Source organism: Balaenoptera physalus (genome assembly GCF_965194825.1).
Source record: "Balaenoptera physalus genome assembly, chromosome: 7".
Classification (NCBI taxonomy): Eukaryota; Metazoa; Chordata; class Mammalia; order Artiodactyla; family Balaenopteridae; genus Balaenoptera; species Balaenoptera physalus.
Genome location: NC_138886.1, coordinates 266,621 through 281,312, shown reverse-complemented (window position 1 = coordinate 281,312; position 14,692 = coordinate 266,621). Strand labels below are relative to the sequence as shown.

The window sequence follows — 14,692 nt, the reverse complement described above, 5'->3', positions numbered from 1 at the left end:
ACAGGTGTCGTCCTCCTGCAGGTGAGGCCTCTGTCCTCCCAGTGGGGTGAGCGCCCAGGGCTGCTGACAGGCCCGTGGGGTGGTACGTGCGCTGGCGTGTCCTCGTTATGGACGCTTCATCCGTGTCCACCCAGGACGAGCTCGGGGGTGGCGGTGTGGTGGCCCTGAAGGCGTGGCAGTGTCTGGGGGTGGTGATGCCTTATCTTGGCTCTCTGTGCACCGGTGCCGAACAGGAATACGGAGACAGAGTTTTGGAGGAAAAGAAATAATAGCTTTATTCTTTGCCAGGCAAAAAGGGAACACAGCAGGCTAGTGCCTCAAGAGCTGTGCCCCCCCTCCCTGGGGAATCAGGAGAGGTCTTATAGGTGGAGCTCGCAGGCTGGGGTAGGTGATAAGGATCAAAGCAATGAAGGTCTTGAATTTTTCTTCTTCTTGCATTATTTCAAAACAGTCACTGCTGGTGTCAGGCGGCCCGGTAATTGGGTCCGTTTGTTATTGGCTGAGTTATCGGCTGCGACCTTCTTTCTGAAATGCAGAACGCTACAAGGGGTGATTTGCTGCAGGGGAGTGCAGGATGTAATTCACATAGTGTCAGAGAGTGTTAGAGGTTAGCTTTGTGAAGGATAAGTCTAGTTACAGACACTACAGATTAGTAACAGTTAAAATAAAACTAGGGTTGGGATTTACCTGGTGGCGCAGTGCTTAAGAATCCGCCTGCCAGTGTAGGGGACACGGGTTTGAGCCCTGGTCCGGGAAGATCCCACGTGCTGCGGAGCAACTAAGCCTGTGCGCCACAACTACTGAGCCTGCGCTCTAGAGCCCGCAAGCCACAACTGCTGAGCCTGCATGCCACAACTACTGAAGCCTGCGTGCCTAGAGCCTGTGCTCCACAACAAGAGGAGCCACTGCAATGAGAAGCCCGCGCACCGCAACGAAGAGTAGCCCCTGCTCGCCACAACTAGAGAAAGCCCATGTGCAGCAACGATAGACCCAATGCAGCCAAGGGGGAAAAAAAAAAAAAGAAAGAAAAGCTAGGATTGATTAACTCTTTCAGGCCAGTTTATGTTATTTCCCTAGCCTGCCCATGGCTCCTTTATTTTCCTCGTTTGTCAGAAAAGAAAAGGCCCTCGTTTCTATCTTTGCCGCAACATGACAGGGACACGGGGCTTGTATGGTTTCAGTGATGCAGGGGGCCCAGGGGCGCCGGGCGCAGACCTAGCAGAGTGGCTGCTGCTGTTGGGGCCTTTCTGGTTGGGGGAGGGGTGGGTTAGACACGGAGGCGAAACCGTGGCTGAGAGGCGGACGTGTGGAGCCGTGGGTTTACTGTCCATGCATCAGGCTTGTCTGAGAAAACTTTGGAGCATCTTTAAGATGGACCATTACGCCTTACGAGTTATTCTGAAACTAAGGGTGGGCAGAGACGTTCCAGTGAGTTTGTTGCAACAGTGACTTGTTTGAAGTGTATAAATTTGTTGATTAGCTTTTTGCACTTTGCATCAGCCCTGTGGGTACAGCCTTTGACATGTGTAAAGCATTTTCTTTCAGCTTCTGGAGTTTGGGCTGTGTTTTTTCTTAGTGTTGTTTAAATTTCAGATTCATATTAGCCATTTATGCCAGTTCTATTTTTTAGCAGGTTTTGGGGCAAAATTTTAAATGTTGGCCCAGCTATTAAGGTATAATTTTTCAGAAATAAATTGGTAGAAAATGCTAACATTAGAGATTTAAAGGAAATTTTAAAATGATTTAAGATATCATTTATTACTTTTTTCTCTTCCATCTTGTATTATTTTCTCCCTTTCGTGTAGGAAGGAAGCAGTCTCCTAATTCTTGGGGTGGTATTTTGAATGGTGATTTTTACAGACCTGTACTCCCCGCTGCTTGCAGTGGGGACTTGACTCTGGACGTCCAGTCTCCTTGAGGAGCTTTGCCTGTGGTTTCACGAGCTGCTCTTGGCCGGGCCCCTCAGTGGGGGTGCGGCCCCCCCCCCCCCGCCCCCGTAAAGCCTTCTCCTGTTGTTAGAGGCAACACTCGGGGCTCACAGTGAGCACTTTGTTGAGAGGTGGAATGTGGGCATCTCCAGGTCCCTGCCGCAGTGAGTTGGGAGGGACAGGTTTTCATCTGCATGTCCCTGCATCTCAGTGTTTTGCTGCAGGTCTGAATGTGCCGAGCAGCTTCTCACACGACTGGCTGTCAGGATTTGTTGTCTAGTGACCCCGTTTCCGCTGGGTCATGTGGTCTGGGCAGCCTTATTTGAGCGCAGAGCTGACCTGTTGCTCGAAGGTGTGTGCTGTCCAGCCTTGGCTGCGATGTCAGAGCTCATGGATCTAGTCTGTTTCTGTATGATTTCTGGGTTCGGGGTTCTAATTACAATACACAGACCTTTCCCTGTGGCGATTTTGAATATATTGACGTAAGCTATCTTCTAATTCTTCATGGGCTTCATTCTTTATGTATAAACATTTGATTCATAGAGAATTTTTGATGAAATGTGACGTAGAGACAGTCAAAGTGGGTGAATTTTATGGTATATAAATTATACCTCAGTAAAGCTTTTTGAACAAAATGTGAGGTCAGGGTTGTGTGGCCTCCCTCTCACATGGTGAGCTGTGTGTGCCAGCACTGTTTATTGACTGACATTTGCTTCCTTGCTGATTTAAAATGCCACCTCTGTCACATACCACGCGGCATTTGAATGTGAGTCTATCTCTGGATTCTCTATTTTGATGGAGGTCCTCATCTTCCGGAAAGAATCTAGACACTGAATAACACTGAGTTAGTCTAGGTGCTGATACAAAGGAAGAAAATTAAATGGGTATCAAGCTAACAAAAGAATCAGGAAATGAATAAAAGCAGAATCAAAAAGAAAATGTGGAAAACAAAATAAGATGGCAGGAGCAGATCTAAACCAGATCAGTGATAGTAACAAATAGTCATGGATTTGTTATGTGACCTGTTCTGGAGATGAGAAAGATGGGAGATACGCCAGCCGGTTCTGAGGCTAAACCTGCCTTAAAGTCAGCCAGACACAACCGTGTATCAGGGCACGAGGGCAGGGGAGGCTGCGGCCTCCCGGAAAGCTCTTCACAGGACCTGCTGAGGGAACGGAGCAAAGGAGAGAGACTGGAAGGCATGTCACAGGGTCCAGCTCCCTGCCATGTGGACTTGGGGACGGGGCACAGGTCAGCGGTGCCCAGGGCAGGAGCATGCGGGTGGCGCCCCCCTCCGGTCCCTGTGGCAGGGTTGCCTCTGCCCTTGTTCTGGGCTTCGATGCAATCACGCAGGAAGCACTCCTTTTTCTGAGTGTGGCTCGTTTTACTCTGTGTTGTGTTTGTGCGATTTATTTATGCTGTTAGTTCATTTTCACTGTTGTGTGACAGTGGTTTTTAAGGTGGCCCAGGGTCTCTGAGACCCTCCAGGGTTATAATAATGCTGGGATGTTACCTGCCTTTCTCACTCTCCTTTGAGGGAGCCACGCCGCAGCTGTAAGTGTCTGCAGCGGCGCGTGTTCATGGACTCACGGGCCCCCACAGCCCTTGGCTGTTCTCAGTAGTTTCTACGAGAGGGAGGGGCCCTGAGGCCAGAGCGTTGGGAGCCAAGCGGGGCCGCAGCCCTCTGGACGGGTGTGTGCGGGGCTCCAGCGGGGCTGTTGCCCATGTCTGGCGCATCCGCGAGGGGAGCTGCACGTCCTGCGTGTGCATCGCGGGCTTGTGAACTTGGTGGGCTGCCCTCCTGGCACGGCTGAGCGCGCTCACACTGCAGTTCTGATTTGCGTTTCCCTGGTTTCCGAGAAGCTTGGGTACTTTTTTGTATGTTTATTTGCTGTTTGGATGTCTTCTTTTGTGAAGTACCTGTTTGGGACCCAGCTGTTTATCTGTGTAGTTATTTGTCCTTTTAAAAAGTCGATTTGTAGGAAGGGAGGCCCTGTGTGTGTGCGGCCAGCACGGTGCCTCCTTCTCCGCGTAGGGGGCTGCCTCCTCACCGATGACCGGCGTCCTTGTCTCAGCACTGGGGTGGATGGGGCAGGTGGGTGCGGGGCCTGCTGGCTCGGGTCCCCCACCCTGTGTGGCCTCTGCCTGGCTTAGCGCCACACCGTCTGTCCACTCCGATGCCAGCTGTGGTGCTCCCCTCCCTCCTCTCCCCGAGCGCCTTACGCCTGTTCCTGTAGCTGCTGTGTGTGCAGTTTTCAAGTACTTATTCCTTATTCCTCCCTTTACAGTCACAGGAGTTTCGGAAGTTGTTAATCTGCTCACTTTGATGGGTAGTTGCACTGCTCAGTATTTTTAGAATAAGAAACTACCCGATGAAATTTAAAGATAACATTTAAATAAAGCTTATTATAAAGATATCAGAATCGTACAAAAAAGGTTGTATTTAATGGTGAAAGTTTTAAACCATTGTTAATACCAGTGATAAAAAGAGTGCAGGTTGGGACTTCCCCGGTGGTCCAGTGGTAAAGAATCCACCTTCTAACGCACGGGATGTGGGTTCGATCCCTGGTCGGGGAACTAAGATCCCACATACCACGGGGCAGCTAAGCCCGTGCACCACAACTACTGAGCCCGCACGACTCTACTAGAGCGCCCGTGTGCCACAAACTACAGAGCCCACGTACCACAACTAGAGAGAGAAAACCTGCACGCCACAACTAGAGAGAAGCCCGCACGCCACAACGAAAGGTCCCGCGTGCTGCAACTAAGACCCAATGCAGCCAAAAAAAGAAAAAAAAAGGAAAAGTGCGGGTTGCCACTTCCTCCCCTCACACGAGCGCGCCACATTGGTCATTCTTGCTGTGGTGCTGTAAGGTGAAAACCAGAAGGAAACATTAATACTTTAAAGGACGAGGGAGTTTGCTGGGAATGTAATCATCCATCTAAAGAAATCCGCGGAGACCAGCTGAGCGGCTGCTGTCGCCAGAGAGCTGAGCTTGTGTGGCCCTGCCAGGCAGAGAATGCAAGGACAGCTTGTCGATGATGTCAGTCAATACCCGCCCGGACGTGTCAGCTCCTGAATGGAGAGCGTCGGGCTGTGCGTGTGTACGGCCACCGGTGCGTGCCAGAGTTCCTGCTCCACCTGGACGGTCTTGAGGCCGGCGTACCAGTGCGGGTCCTCAGAAGGAAAGGATTCTTTGGACAACAAAACCACAATATCACACCTAAAAATTAGCTGTAAGTCTTTAACACCACCACAGTGCTTAGCAATACATTTAACAAGAAACGTCTGTTATCTATAAGGAGAAAATAGTAAAACTTTACTGAAAGAGGTTAAAAAAAAGAATAAGTTCATGGAATGACCCATTATTTGTCTGAATGAGAAGATCCATTCTTTCATCTCCCTTTCGCCATGTTATCCATGAATTCAGAACTGTTCTCATCAAAACTCCCACAGGATTTTCTGTGGGACCAGCTGACCTGGGAGTCGTTCACGGCGAGAATGGGCTGGGGGGCGGGGGAGAGGTTAGCAGGACAGTTACGGAGGGGGTTCAAGCGGGGATTCGTGCAGGCACGGGGGAGCCATGAGAGAGTGGAGCAGGGCGGCCACAGTGCACCTGTCTGTCTGCAGAGATACAGTTTGTTCTAAGGGTTGGGTTTTCAGTTTGTTTGCAGGGGATCGTGAACTTTTCAATAAATGTTATTGGGAAAATTGGGGGCAAAGTGAAGGCCGACCCTTAGATCAAGGTGCACAACAAATGTACACTCCATTCTGGAGTAGGTGGGGGTGATGGTTGCACAACTGTGAATACGCTCAAGACCACTGAAGTGTGCGCTTTAAAAGGGTGAGTGTAAGGGTGGGTGAGTTATAAATCAGTAAAGCTGTTATTTAAAAAAGCAAATTCCAGAAGATTTAAAGTGTCAACACAAAATATTTAACTGTGGTAAAAAGTTTTGGAAACCGTTTTTCTAATCTCAAATGAAGGCCTTCTGTTGTAAGACACAAACCTAGAAGCCACGAAGGGAGAGACTGAGAGGTTCGACTTGTCCAGATTAAAACCCCAGAAGTTTTACTTTAAAAAGAAATAGCAGAAGCAGAGCCTGTAGAGCTTGATAGGAGAATGTTTATAACATACTTAACAGACAATGTGTGTGTGTAGTTTCCTGTGTGTGTGTAGCTTCCACAGTTACTAAGAAAGCAAGGACCCAGTGGAAATACGGGCTGGGGCTGTGGTCACGCAGTACGCAGCGGGAGAAACGGAGGAGCACGCATGGGAGACACTCGAGGCGGTGCAGCCCCTCAGAGGACCTGGGGGTGCCCTGTGGGCGCCCCACACCCGGAGTGTCCTGCACGGGTGGGAGCACGTGTCTGCTGTTTGTCCGGAGGGTCTTACCCTTCCTGTGAGACTGTGAGGGTGCGGTCACCGCGTGGCCCCTCGAGGAGCCACAGCCGGGTGCGCGGGGAAGGGTGGAGGGGACGCGCGGCTCCTGTGTAGGTAGAGAAGGTGAACCCAGGTGCCTCTGCTGTTCTGTTACGGAAAGATCCCACAGCGTACTTTTCATTAGAAGAAAGTAAGACGCAGAAGCGTGCTGGGTGCTCTGCCCCTGCAGGCAAACACTCCCGTGCTCGCCCGCGGGTGCCCAGCATTGGCAGCAGGTCGAGGCCCTGGGGCTGGGCGGGCTCGTGGGTGGGGGGTGGGTAGGTTTTGCGTTTTATATTAGTTTGTGGCCTCTGAAAACCTTTTTGCGGTGAGTGCAGTCTCTCACGCGCCCTGATCTGCATATGTTTGGCGCCCTTGCCCATGCCAGGGGGCCGCCCTCCTAGTCACGTCGGATCGGTGGTCCAGGTCAGCGTGGGAGCCTGGCATGGGGGCAGCCCTTCCGGGCCGGGCTCTCGGGGAGCTGGGACACCTCCAAGGTGTGTGGGGTCAGATCGCCTGCCGCCAACGGCTCTCATTGGTTTGTTTTCTTTTTGGCACCCGGCGCGGCTGCTCAGATGGAGGGTGAATCTGAAGAGGAGCAGGAGTCGGCCGGCACCGGGGAGGAGGAGGAGGACGGAGACGAGTCCGATCTGGTAACCTGTGCGCGGGTGACGTGGGGCTCCTGGCAGAGGAGCCACGTGGGAGCCGCAGAGAAAGCGGCCTGAGAGAGCCAGGGAGGGGCCGCCGGGTGGACCGGGCGAGGGAAGATCGAGGCGTCCAAGGTGGAACCGCAGGCCCTCCGCGGGCTGGATGTGGCTCAGAGCTGAGGGGTGCGAGTGACACGACCTCACGGGGGCAGGGTCAGAGGGCGGGGCTGTGGGGGGAGGACGGAGGCTGGCGAGGCAGCGCAGGGAAGGGAGTCTCTGTGCGTGAGAAGGAGAAAGTGGCCACGTGGGTGGCGGAGATGAGCCCTGGGAGGGGCTGTTGTGTCTGGCGATACAACGTGTTTCTTTGAGGTCGTCGACTGAAGCACAGGGGGCTGTGGTGCTGCTCTTGGCAGACGTTCTTCCCGGAGCTTTGCTCTGAAGGGGGCTCAGGGCACCTGGGCGTCTCAGGGGGCCCAGCACGAGGGCTCGGGCTCCAGGGCAACTGTTGGAAAGGCCAGTGAGCCGCCCTTAGTGTATCTTTTTATCTCGTGAACACACATTTTAAAATTTCTTTTTCTATCCATAGTTAACAGGGGTTGTGAGATCCTGGTGGTGGAGTCGTTAGAAAGGCTAGTAGTTCATGCTCTGCATCTGCTGTAACTCGTGGCAGTTAGATGCCCTTTCTGCGTCTAGATTTGAGACACACGTACTCACAGGAATCTCGAAATGTTGTAAATTAATGATAATTTCTTTCCTTGTTCTCCATGTAATGGCTAATTTGGACATAGATTTGAAGCACATTGAGGCTTTGATTGTTCCTTTTCTCATGAGCGAGATGAATGGGTGCATGTAATTAAAAGGGGATTCTTTTACTGAACTTATTTAGTTACTGGTAGAACTTTTTCATTTATTCTTTTTTTGTGCCAAACTCAAGTAACTGAGCTTAGAGTGATATTTAGGGAAAAGCATGAGTGTCTTTAAGAATGTGACCTAGAAAAGTGTCTAAAAGTGAAATTAATCTTCTAGTTGGATTATCACGATACAGCGAGAAAACAGAACTTTTGCTTTCCGAGCGCCCATGCTTTGCTCTTTCTGTTCCTTTCCCTTGGTTCTCAGAGTTCTGAATCCAGCATCAAGAAGAAGTTTCTCAAGAGGAAAGGGAAGCCTGACAGCCCCTGGATCAAGCCAGCGAGGAAGAGGAGGCGGAGAAGTAAAAAGAAGCCCTGCTCCGTGCTAGGTAAACACGGAGCCACACGCAGGACCCCGGGCGGAAGCGGGCCGTGGGGGGCTTGGGGCTGGGGTTCTGTGTAGGACTTCATTTGAACGGAAGACTCCACTGTTTAAAAAAATAAAAACATCAGAAACAGCTTTATTAGAGACCCTCGGGTGATGCCAGGGGGTCTCCTTCCAGCAGGCCCCCGTGGTATGGCCGCACACTGACTGCCCCCACCTTCCCTGTGTCCCGCCCTCATTGTCCTGTGCGGCCGGGCCCTGGTCCTCACGGTGGCTCTCAGCCCTTTGCTCAGATTCTCTTGATCTGGAGGTAGCCTTGTTAAAGGGACAGCTGGGAAGGGCATGACGTCAAAGTTAGTGGCCCAGGGGCCCCGTCTTTGCAGCTTTGCCATGGAGGACTTGGCGTAGCATGAAGTGTGTGTTACTGAGGTGTTCGGTTGGTGAGCCTCACCACGTGCGTGTGACAGGAGACCCCTGCCACCCTCGCCGCGCGATGGAGACCTTCCCTCTGCAGCCAGCCCTCCCCCGGCCCGGGCACCTCTGCTCCACGTCGCCTCCGCAGATGGGTTAGCGCTGTGGAGAACGTTTATGGGTGGATCCTTCTCTCTGGCTTCCCCGCGAGTAACTGAGGGTCATCCGTGTTGTTGTTGGCGGGAGGTGTTCCACGCGCAGCTGTCTGTGGTTTGTTTATCCCTCACCTGTTGGACATTTGGTCTCTTTCCAGTTTTTGGCCCTTACAGATAAACTGCTGCGGAGTTTGTGTACACATGTTTCTAGAGCAAATGCTCCGTTTATCTGGGGTAGACGTTTAGGAGTGGAGAGTGGCTGGGTCATGCTGTGTGTCTCACTTCGTAGTGCTGCCAGCTGTTTCCCGAAGTGCTTGTCCTGCTCTGCATTCCCGCAGCAGCACGGGAGGGTCCAGCCCCGCACTGGCCCCCACAGCGCTTGCGCGGTCAGTCTCTGATTCCAGCGCTGCTGGGTGGTGTGTGGTGCTGCCTCATTGCGGTTACCGAACAAAGAGCGAGGTTGCACATCTTAGCGTTTATCTTCTCGTAATGCGTTTATACCTTTTGCTTACTTTAAAATCCGAGCGTGTATCTTCTCACTGAGTTGTGACTTCTTTCAGTGTTCTGGATACAAGTCTTTTGTGAGATAGATGTTTTGCAAGTGTGTGCACCTACTAAAAGTGTTAAAAAATGTTTGTTGAAGTCTAATTTATGGATTGTTTTGTTTTAAAATTCATGCTTTTCGTGATCTCAGAAATCTTCAACTTAACCAACCCACGACACAAAGATTTTGTCCCATGTTTTCTTCTTGAAGTTTTATAGTTAGCCCGTACATGTGGGTCTCTGATCCACTTTGAGTGTGTGTGAGTGTGTGTGTGTGTTGTCGGGCAGCTCACTTTTTTGCCTGTGCATTTCCAGCTGTTCCAGCGCCATTGGTTGCATTGACTTTTCTTTCTTCACTTAACCTTTTGAACCTTTGTTGACAGTCACCGTGTGGCTGTTTCTAGACTTTCTAGTCTGTTTTATTGATTGATTTTTCTCTATACCAGCACCACAAAGCTGCAGGACTTCTTTCTGTCTTGCACAGTTATTTTAGCGTTCTTCTAGATGCCCCTGATAGAGAAGCAGGTTTACAGAGCTGCCCCTGAAATGCAGAGGGCTGCTGGAGGCCCGTGTGTGACAGTCAGTATCAGACTGGAGGCAGGTGGCCGGTGGGGTTTGTTGACCCACCAGGCCCACGTGTGCGTCCCGTGAACCTCCTCTCCTTCACTCGCGTTTCCTTGTCTCTCAACCAGGAATCATCAGCCAAGATCAGAATGCCCCATGTGGTTTCCGCTGTCGGCTGACAAAAGCCTTTGTAGATCCAAGACTAAAAGTTGTTTCGGGTAGAGGCTTCATCTTCACCATCTTGTGTGTAATGTGTAGAATGCCTGCCTAAATAAATATTTAAACGGGAGTTTGAATTTTATTTCCTCCTGTAAAGTGTTTAAAATCGCACAAAGGCTACTCAGTTCCTCAGGTTGGTGATGATTTCTTGCTGGTGGTTGGCTCCTTCCTGCCTGAGATCTAGGTTCAGACTGTGGCCTGAATTCAGAGTCTTTGGGCACCAAACCTCTCTGTGTTATGGCTTGTTCATTTCCCATCATTGAAATAATGTCGATGACAGATATTTAAAACTTGCCTCTGAACTATGGGCATTTGCCCTTTGCTGGTGGTGTTATTATCCTGTGTAAATGCACATTTTCACAGGCTTCTCAGTGAAATGCCCTTAGAAAGGCAGTTACCCGGCTGGGCCTCCTGGGACTTGTGGACAGGAGCCCCCTCCATTGACGGGCCCCTCACTTACACACATTCCTCTCCTTGGCGTGTTCAGATTGTGTTGCCCTTTGGTGGGTGATGTGCTTCGTAAACCCCCTTCTCACAGGAGGACGCTCCCTGCGGCCCTGCAGCCTTTCCTTGTGGATCCTGCAGCCCAGGTGTCTGAGGCTGGGCCGGTTCCACAGCGACGCTAAACGTCTGGGGCTTCTTTAGCTGCTGTACATCAGCTGGTCTTTCAAAGCTGCCATTCAGATTTTACTCTTATATTTTTAAAGTAATATTCACAGAACGTATGTGCACAACGTTTTTATGTGTCCTTGATTATTTGATCAGCTTTTATCTAGCTGGTGTGTTTGTAGAGAAAGATGTTTCCACATGCCCACACCTTTGCTCTCCTCAACACGGCCGCCCTCTCCCCAGGGAGGTCGTGCGGAAATGGGAACCAGCAGAAGTGCGGGACGGGGGCCCGGATGCTATGTGTGTGTGTTGTCCGAGTGGCTCGCGAGTGTCCCGTGGCGCCTCCCGTGGGTCGCGAGGCCCCGGCGCACCGTGTTTGACGTGTGTGCCTTTGAACGCAGGTTCCGAAGCGTACGCATCGTCTTCAGGAAGCGCAGAGCACATGGCACCCAGCGACGGCACGGGGTACATGGAGGTTTCGCTGGACTCCCTGGATCTCCGAGTCAAGGGCACGCTGGCCTCTGACGCAGAAGGTGAGCGCGTGCGTGGCCAGGGCCAGCCGGCGGGGGTGGGGGAGGGAGTGTTTGGTGCCGAGTGGGCAGGGCGCGGGGCCAGTGTGCTGCCCCGTGGCGCTCTAGTGAGGCGGCCCCAGGGGTCGGGTGCAGTTGCCCACCAAGGTCAGGAGTCCTGCGAGCCATGCGTGCTTATATGGGGCTCCCAGTGGGAGGTGACCCTCTGCCCTGGCTGCATGCAAGTGGCGTTGTTCTGCACAACGTGGCTTTTTTATGATCCCTGATTCCAACAATGTTGGTGGAAGTGTGTCTTCTCGTCCGTGTTGAGCTGTTGGTGCCCCATGGTGGCATATCTGGAGCCGGGCCTTGAAGTCCCTGGCACTGCAGCTCCGGGGGTCCTTGGCTCTGGGGCTGGGGCCACACACTCCTCGCTGTCTGAAAATCTTTACCAGTGGAAATTAATTAATAGCTGTTTGGCTCTTTTGAAAAATTTCTTTCAAATGAAACATGGGGAAAATGTAAAATCCTTGTTACTTACACCCCATAGATTTTGCTGCTGTCGGGGTTCAACCAATCATTCTTTAAAGGACAAATAACCAGCTGTTAGCGTTTTGAACACTAGAAGACTTTTGGTTTACTTGTTTAGTTTAGGAAATCACATCTTTAGCTTAAGAAGAAAATCGTAGGCTTGTCTGTCAGAGAAGTAGCCGCTCTTCTTGCTGCACACAGAGCAGAAACCCCTCTCCAGTCATCACCTCATGCCTTCCTTCCCGATGAAGTGACATCTGTGTTTACTGTTTCTAAACCTGCTCTTAGCTTTGTCTCAGGAAGGTGCCGACTTGGACGCCAGCAGGAAGTAGTGCTCGTTTTACCACATTGCCTGGGGTCAGAGGTGAGAGGGCAGCACAGCGGGGGCGCCTGCTGCCCCTGTCTGTTGTCTGAGCTGAGCCCTGGAGGGTGAGGCAGGTGGCCTCTGCCTTTAATGTGTATGTTCAGCTTCTGGTAAAAGTAAGGGCCACGCTGGCGGGAGCCCCTTGGAGGAGGAGGAGAGGCTGCGGGGCGCCATATAAGTTGCTTCCCTGAGGGTGTTCCCTGGATTGACAGCCACCATTGGAGGGACCTGTGGATGTGTCCAGTCACGCAGGGCCTGGGGTGTCAGCACTTTGGAGGGACGAGTCAGGTCCCCCAGTTTTGTGTGCATTTAGTGCTAGGGTTCCAGACCCTCTAGGGGGGCAGCTGTGGGGCCTGAGGCTGGGCAGGAGGGCAGGGGGCCTGGGGCTCCTCGGAGAAGGGCCATGTGACCTGGATGGGTGCGGAGGGTGGGGACGGGTCCTGGTTCATGGGGGTCCAGGCGAGCCGGCCTGCCATGTCTGTGGGGACCCCCGCTTACCCTACACCCCTACTTCATTGCACAAGAAGGAACATGAAACGCACCTTCCTTTGGAAGCCGTGGCTGGGTCGAGGGGTCTTTCTGGCCACCGGCCTCTGTCCCCACTGCAAGCCGGCCTAGCTGCGGGCTGCCTTCGTCCCAGTGGTGCCCGCCTTGCCCTGCCTGTAAGTCGGGTCAGGCGGTGATGTGCTGCGCCCAACACTTTCTTCGTGATCCTAGTTTTCTTCTTTGTGTTCCCCAATCCTTTCCTCCTTCCGCCTAATAAGCAGGCTCTTTGCGCTGTTGTAGTGGGTGAGGAACGTTCTAGATGATCAGTAGACAAGCTGCCTCCAAACTCTTTCAGGTTGAACCGAACGTTCGTCTCGTGGCTGCAATTCTAAAACCAAGTGACAAAGACAAGCGCTTTCTGGCTGGGAAGCATGTGGGAAGCGAAGTCCTGGGCGGTCTGGCTCCTGGACCTTGGCTCCCGGGCGGCTGCCCGCGGGCGTGTCTGCAGGGACCGTGTTCGCGCTTTCTGGCCCTGCGGAGGTGGGGCGGGCGGGCCCGAGTGTAGCAAAGCTGTCTGGGCCGTGGCGGCGACACGCATTGTGTGTGACCGCAGGGCTGGCCAACGGTCCCGACGTAGGCGAGACGGACGGCCTTCAGGAGGTGCCCCTCTGCAGCTGCCGGATGGAGACCCCGAAAAGCCGAGAGATCACCACCCTGGCCAACAACCAGTGCATGGCCACGGAGAGCGCGGACCACCAGGTGAGCGGGTTCGCGTTCCTGTGCGAGGGGGGCCCCGCCCGGCGGCGCCGGCACTGCTCAGGAGGACGGTGCTGGGCGCGTGGCCAGGCGGGAGTGGTGGTTGGGAGCCGACACGGCCGCGGGCGCTGTTCCGCTGAGGTCACGCTTTCCCAAAGGCGTTTCTACTTCGCTGTGAACTCGGACGTGGATGGGTGAGAGGCAGAGCTGCACCTGAGGTTGCTCGCAGCCTCTGCACGGGCCCCGTCACCTTCTTTAGAAGAACTGTCCGTGATGAAAGCGTTGCAGTTGACCTTCTGAACCTGCTGCTCGGCGTCCGAGCCGCCAGCACTTGAGTCTGTCCCGCTCCGCTCGCTGGGCTTTGAGCCAGCGTTTAGCACCTGTCTCCTGTAACAGAAGTAACAGTAGTTCCCATTATCACGTGACGCCTAGCTGGTGGTCAGACGTCTGTGTTCTCTGCTCTGGCTGAATCCAGGTGGGTTCCGCCCACCCTCCTGCACCCCGCCACTGGCCCGGGGCCGGTCATTCCCTTTTAGTTCCCGAATCTTGGGACTGGAGGTCGGAGTTCATCCAGGTGCTGAGATTGTCCCTGCGTTCCGGCCGGCCTTGGTGGGGTCACTGTGAGGTCGAGTTCCTGCCCTCGGTCCGTCGTCCGGTGAGAGGTTGCAGGGTGGCGACTCCACGGTTCTCTTTTTTTTTTTTTTAATTTTATTTTTTTTATTGTTTTTGGCTGCGTTGGGTCTTTGTTGCTGCACGCAGGCTTTCTCTGGTTGCGACGAGCGGGGGCTACTCTTCATTGTGGTGCGCAGGCTTCTCATTGCGGTGGCTCCTCTTGTTGCAGAGCACAGGCTCTAGGCGCACGGGCTTCAGTAGTTGTGGCACGCGGGCTCCGTAGTTGTGGCTCGCGGGCTCTAGAGCGCAGGCTCAGTAGTTGTGGCACACGGGCTTAGTTGTGCCGTGGCATGTGGGATCTTCCCGGAACAGGGCTCGAACCCTTGTCCCCTGCATTGGCAGGCGGATTCTTAACCACTGCACCACCAGGGAAGCCCTCCACGGTTCTCTTGTTCCTCCTGCAGTGACAATCTGGTGTCTCTGGAACAGAGCTTCCTCACCTGCTGGGGCTGTTTGTGCCCCTGAGACATGCTTCATCCTGGGTTCGCAGCACAACTAGTGACTTCGTGGTCTCTTTTGCTGCTCTTCCGAGTAATGAGTTGGTGCCTTGACGCCTTCCGGTGCCCCTCCCCCCGCTCCCCAAAGTTCATCTTAGGAACTCACAGTCTTTTCTCTTTTCAACCTGTTACATATAAAATTTTTTG

General features: G+C 53.1%; 1 protein-coding gene across 11 annotated transcripts in view; it reads left to right on the top strand.

Moving 5' to 3' along the window:
• EHMT1 (euchromatic histone lysine methyltransferase 1) overlaps positions 1 to 14,692 on the top strand; it is a 151,929-nt gene that overhangs the window by 91,660 nt on the left and 45,577 nt on the right. For 10 of the 11 annotated variants that reach the window (XM_082469403.1, XM_082469398.1, XM_082469402.1 and 7 more), the window contains 4 exons: positions 6,925 to 7,002; positions 8,113 to 8,233; positions 11,132 to 11,263; positions 13,234 to 13,379. In XM_082469403.1, the coding sequence (XP_082325529.1) occupies positions 6,925 to 7,002; positions 8,113 to 8,233; positions 11,132 to 11,263; positions 13,234 to 13,379 (477 nt within the window). The remainder of the gene's footprint in view (positions 1 to 6,924; positions 7,003 to 8,112; positions 8,234 to 11,131; positions 11,264 to 13,233; positions 13,380 to 14,692) is intronic. The other variant, XM_082469404.1, reaches the window with a different exon arrangement.